Source organism: Pteropus vampyrus, unplaced genomic scaffold (assembly GCF_000151845.1).
Source record: "Pteropus vampyrus isolate Shadow unplaced genomic scaffold, Pvam_2.0 Scaffold1000004454, whole genome shotgun sequence".
NCBI classification, from domain to species: Eukaryota; Metazoa; Chordata; class Mammalia; order Chiroptera; family Pteropodidae; genus Pteropus; species Pteropus vampyrus.
Genome location: NW_011918856.1, coordinates 25,340 through 30,775, shown reverse-complemented (window position 1 = coordinate 30,775; position 5,436 = coordinate 25,340). Strand labels below are relative to the sequence as shown.

The 5,436-nt window shown below is 54.3% G+C and overlaps 1 protein-coding gene across 1 annotated transcript; it reads right to left on the bottom strand.

Annotated features, from left to right (window-relative positions):
* Window positions 1-2,916: 2,916 nt before the first annotated feature.
* On the bottom strand, window positions 2,917-4,021 carry LOC105311503 (melanoma-associated antigen B3-like). The gene is given in 3 exon segments (XM_011387492.1): window positions 2,917-3,236; window positions 3,239-3,751; window positions 3,754-4,021. Coding segments are annotated over 3 exon segments (1,101 nt in total).
* Between the last annotated feature and the right edge of the window lie 1,415 nt (window positions 4,022-5,436).

The following is a 5,436-nucleotide window of genomic DNA, read 5'->3' as shown; positions in this document are numbered from 1 at the left end:
ACCGTGCTCACTTTGAGAGTTGTCGGGTACAGCCCCACACCGCCGTTAGTCGCAGCTAAAGAGTAATTTAGCCGCTTTTATCTGTTTCCTTTGCCTGAGAGCCTCCCAGGAGCTCACGCAGGAGCGCTGCTGCGCGCGGTGCCCTTCATGGGTAGAGGTCTGCTCACAAGCACTCGGGGCCCTCATTTCCCACCCAGATCGGACGGGGATATCCTCCATCTGTCCAATCGGGGTACTCCCGTAGAGGAAGCCCTTCTCCCTAACACACTCCAGGCCCAAATCAGGACCCGTGCGGTCCGGCAGAGTCCGCTGGGGCCTCACAGGGCCGGACCGCACGGGAGGGTTTCGGCGGGGGCACCTGCGCTATTGGGGGGGGGTGGCCTTCTCCCGTTCGCACGCGGGGATCTCACCTTGCCTGCAGATCAGACCCGCGAATCCACGACCCGCCGAACCAACGCCGCGCGCGCGCAGCAGGTAAAGGTCCTCGGCCCCCGCCCCGAAGCGGAAGTCAGGGAGTCCCCCCCGCCAGGGCGGTCCCGGATGTACGAGGGCTGACAGCTGGGGCGGGGCTCTGCGGGACCTCGTCGTTTGGGATACGGTGGCCCGCAGGACGTCGTGGACGGACCTCGCTTTTGTGACTTCAGGGCCCGGGACTCCTGCATCTAGAGTGACCCGAGTCCTTCAGGCCCCTACCGAAGGCCCCACCCTCCCGAGTCCCGGTGGGGAAGTGGGGGCGCACTGCTTATGACGTCTGCCCTGGGCCTCCCAGTGATGACGAAAAGGGCGGGACTGAGCCTCCCGCTTGGGGGCCAGATCCCGTCCTAGGCACCGAGGGTCCTCACCTAGACTCCGGTTATGGTCAAGGCTCCACCCTTTGCGGACGTGGGGTTCGAGCCTGTGACAAGGTCCTTCCCTCCCTGTGACCACACAGCTGGGGACTCCTCAGTGGTAGCTCCTCTGGTTCTCGCTCTGGACCCCTGTGCTTTCGCGGGCTACGCGGTTCTGCGCGGGTGCTTCCCTCATGTCTCATTCCGGGTCCTCACCTGCGTATTTCTCGGAGACTGGGACTCCTCCCTCTCCTGACCCGAGGTCATCCTCCCTGGGTGGGACTCACAAGTTCCTGGAAACCCTGAAGAATATGTGTCCGAGTGCTCAGGCAGACACCTTTGCTTGGCATGTTGCTCTCCCCACACCTCCTGTAAGGGGATCTTCATCATAGCTCCTGTCTCTTGATTAAAACCTTCCTGGGAAAGACCACCCCTTTGCCAACCGTGCCACTTAACAGCTTTGTGTATTTAGGCACATCACCCACCTCTGTGTGCCTCAGGCTTTTCATCTGTGCAGTGGGTTTGGTTAGCTCTGACTCAGGGCCTAGGCGGAATGAATAGAATGCATGCAGAGTGCCTGCACTGAGATTTTAAAGGATGCCGGTTCTTTTATGATTCTTCCGTTCCTTGGAGTTTCAGTCCCCTCACGGACACTTAGTTGTTTAACCCAGGAGATGTTCGAGAATATCAGCGCTCCAGGACAGGGAAAACGCTATCACGCAAAATACTGCTTACCAGGGAGAGTTAAGTCAAATTTCCCCCATCAGAGTACGTCATTCGATGTCGAGGTGAGGCAGACTTCCTCTGTGGATAGAGCAGAAAGCATCTAAAATATGTTTCCCGGACCAAAGACTTACCCCCTTCTTAGCGGCTTTTCTTCCATAGCCACTTCTTCTTTCGTTCATTCCAGCAGCAGCAACAATCTAGACCTTACCCAGAGGCTGCCAAATTATATACAAGGGAAACTGTTTGAACACCTTTCTTTAGGGAACGGACTCAGTCTCCCCCAACTGAGGGCAAAGAGTGGCAGACCAGCGAAATCTGGGCATCCCCGCTCCAGGGATTATCACCCATATTTCCCAGAAACTCCCTGGAGACGATGTGCATGAAATATCTAATTGGCACACCGTGTTCCCCGGCACTGGGACAAGAGCACAGCACCCGTTCCTTCCCAGTTCTTGGTGATTTCTCGGTGGTTTCGTCAGAATTTCAAAGTAACTCGTAAGTGCAGTTTCCCACACGAGGCTTAGACTTTGAACTATGCGGGCCACCATCTATGCGAGTGTGAGGCCCCTGCTCGCGACTTTCACAACTTCTTTTAGCCCACCGTGCACCTAAATAAAATGCCCTCCCGCTCGGGGCCTTCTATGTTCCCAAGGTCCAGTGGTACTGCCTTGCCTCAGGGCATTTACACTTGAGTGCTCTCATCTGGAGCCACCTGTCTCCGATCCCGTGCTGTCTTTTCATTTGCGCTTTGGGTCTCCGAGTGTATATCGCCCTTTTCCTATTATGAGAGCTGCTCGTCGACTCTATAATGCGCGGCTAGGTCTTCCTTTTCTCAGCTCTGCCAGCACTAGCATGGAGCGTTCGTAGAGTAGATGCTTAATTACCATCTGGGGAACAAGTGAACCTAATACATTATGATTTAATTCAACATTCTTGAAGTAGCCAAGAACATACCGTAAGTTACGACTTTATAAAACACAGAATAAAAGGCATTGGGAAGCCCAATATTTGCGATCTTACATTTTTTCCCCTCTATGTCTTCATTCTCTTAATTTTACTGATTTATTTATTCACCAGTTCAAGGAGATGCTTATTCCAATGCCATGTTATCTGGCACCAGATTCCTAAGAAAGAAGGAAGTTTTCCCCATTGGTTTTACAGAACGGGAAAACTCTTAACTCTTCAACCTGAGAAACAACCATGAGTGCGACCCATATATTTCATTACTTAGATCATAATACTAGATTAACCTTTATCTAGAACTTACTCCACTGAAAAGGATGAAAAAGTAACAACACAGATCAATCTCCAAACACCCACACAGAACGGGAACCCAAGGGTGCGACCCCCTGCATTCCCTCGCTCACAGTCTGCTCTCCGCTCCTTGGACCGCTGACTGCTCTTTGCAAGCAGAAAGTGAAGAATCTGCACCCACTTCAGGAGGTGTCGGACGCCCTGCTGTGCCTGGGCCCGGATCATTCGCTGCCACGTTATTGGGGTCAGCCGTTAGTGGGACCGTGGCCCGGACTCTCTCTTCCTCATCGCGCAAAGCCTCTTTGTGCCAGGATGCGAAGGCACTGGGGACCGTACGATTGATCTTGGCGAAAAACCCCAGGAACCTCATCTTGCTGGTCTCAGCGTGGACTCTCCGACCCCACAGGAACTCGTAGTGTGCTGGATCTCTGTGGGCACCTGCCGGTACCCCAGGAACTTAAGCTTCACCAGATCTTGGTTGATGAGCTTCTTGGGCTCCCGAAAGACGAAGTGTCTCTTTCCGGCGTGCACCCTCATCTTATTCAGAAATTCCCAGATCGCCTCCTCAGTGGCGCAGTCGCCATTCATGAAGATCGGGCCCAGGAGATTCATCAGGAGACTGGTCTTGGGGAATCTGCCGACACGGTTCACCCGCCCATTTTTGGGCAGATCCATTTTGCTGACGGGGAGGATATAGGAATGATGTGGAGAATCCACTTTCTTTAGGTCGATGCCAAATACCACCTCCATGCTGAAAGATGCTCTCTAGAGGACCTCAAAGAAGTGATTTTTGTCGTTCTTCCCGACTATGTTCAGCTTATGTGTTTTTGTAGCTGGCCTTTTCATTTTGTAGATCTGCAGCAGGAAGAGCACCAACATACTGGTCATCTTGCTTAGAGGATCTCGTGCATTCTGCACTCTGGAAGGTGGGGCCCGGTAGGAACTTGCTTCTTCTCCATTGTGCCGTTGGCGCCCTCGCATGATCTTGTGCGAGAAACACCCACAGACATGGAGATGGATGATTGGGCTCTCCGGGGCCCTTTACCAGGTCTACGTGACCTAGTAGCAGGCTTTCCGTGCACAACGGCTCCCAAAGGAGGAGGTGGCACGGAGGGGAGTGCTTTCCCCTTGGCAGCTCTGAGAACCTGGGTCGCACCTCGGGCCTGGTGGCCTTTCTCATGGATTCGCAGCTTTCTCTTCTGACCCGGAGGCATGATGACTGGGAAAATGACAGCGGGCAGGAGTGCAGGTAGGACAGCAGGTGTTCCGGGCATGAGAGGAGAGAGGATGAGAGGGTGTGAGCACCTTCATCAGGGATATACCTCCACGACATTAAGAAGGCCACTTCTGCAGGTTCCCTTGAGGACAGTGCTCTACGAATCCACAGGGCTCCTGGCCTGACGGACCTGTCCTTTGAGAAATGGGTTGAAATCCTGAAAGTGAGCCTTAGGTCTCAGTCTGCCAGGCCTGCCTGCTGCTTACTGGAGTGAGAGCAGAAGCAGATGGTATAGTCCTTGAAGTGTTCCCTCCCCTGTGGAGTGTGGGGGTCTTCGCAGTTCACATTCAATGCCATCATATCCATTTTTGGCAGGGTCTGGGCGCCCTCCTCTGTGCTGCTCTAAATTTATACGTCGAATGTAGGTCCTCGTCTTCTTGGGGCATCTCAAGAGGAACATCAGGGGTGCCTCAAACCCCTGCCCCCGCCAGGGGACACCCCCCGCTGACCGCTCCATGAAACTCACTGTCGTGGCACCTCGCGTTCCTCAGGCCTCACTCCGGGTCCTCATCTTCACTCTAGGGAAGGCTTGGGACAGCCACTTCTGCTGATCTGACATCCCTCTACTCCGACAAAGGTCTCAGGAGCACAATACCATCAAAAGAAAAGAGGGTTTATTTACACTTGACTTCCATGTCTGGTCCCATCAGTGCTGCAAACAAGGAGGGGGACTCTCCATTGTCTTCTCTGGTTGTGCGGTGATTGAAACTGAAACCATCAGTCTTCCGGGTCCTCACCCTGAGTCCCGTGAAGACCGGGGACACATTCTCCCATAGAACTGAGGCCGCTCAATGAGTCCATCACCCTCTCCAGTCTGGGACACTCGAGACAGAAACGATGTGAGGGGCCCACCCTGACAGATATTCTGGCGATCTCTAGGCACTCCCTCAGGGTCCCCATTTGCTATCTATCAGGGGCGGGGTCTCTTTCCTCCGCTGACCTTAGCCTACCAGCCTCCACACAAGGCCTTCACCTCCCTGCGCTCCAATGGGGACATCAGGGCCTGCCAAATATGACTGCCCCTGCCTGGATCCTCCCAGAACTGAGAGTAGGGTGGCTGATTTGTGTTGCCGACTTTCATGTGGGGAGAGCCCGTAACTGGCACACAGGGCCCTCCCCGTGACTCTCCTGAGGGCCGTTGCCTCGATCTGAAGAATCAGAGCTACTATCTTAGGCCAAAGCCTTCCTCCCAGAGACTATGCAGACAGACCTTAGCCAGAGATCTCCAAGAGACCTTCCTCATCGAGTCTCAGGGGCGGGACGTTGTTGAGCCACCTTAGGTATGGGGACGGGCTTGGTCCAGTCTGCCCACATTCAGATCCTCACCTTGATTTCAGACCACAGCTGGGGCCC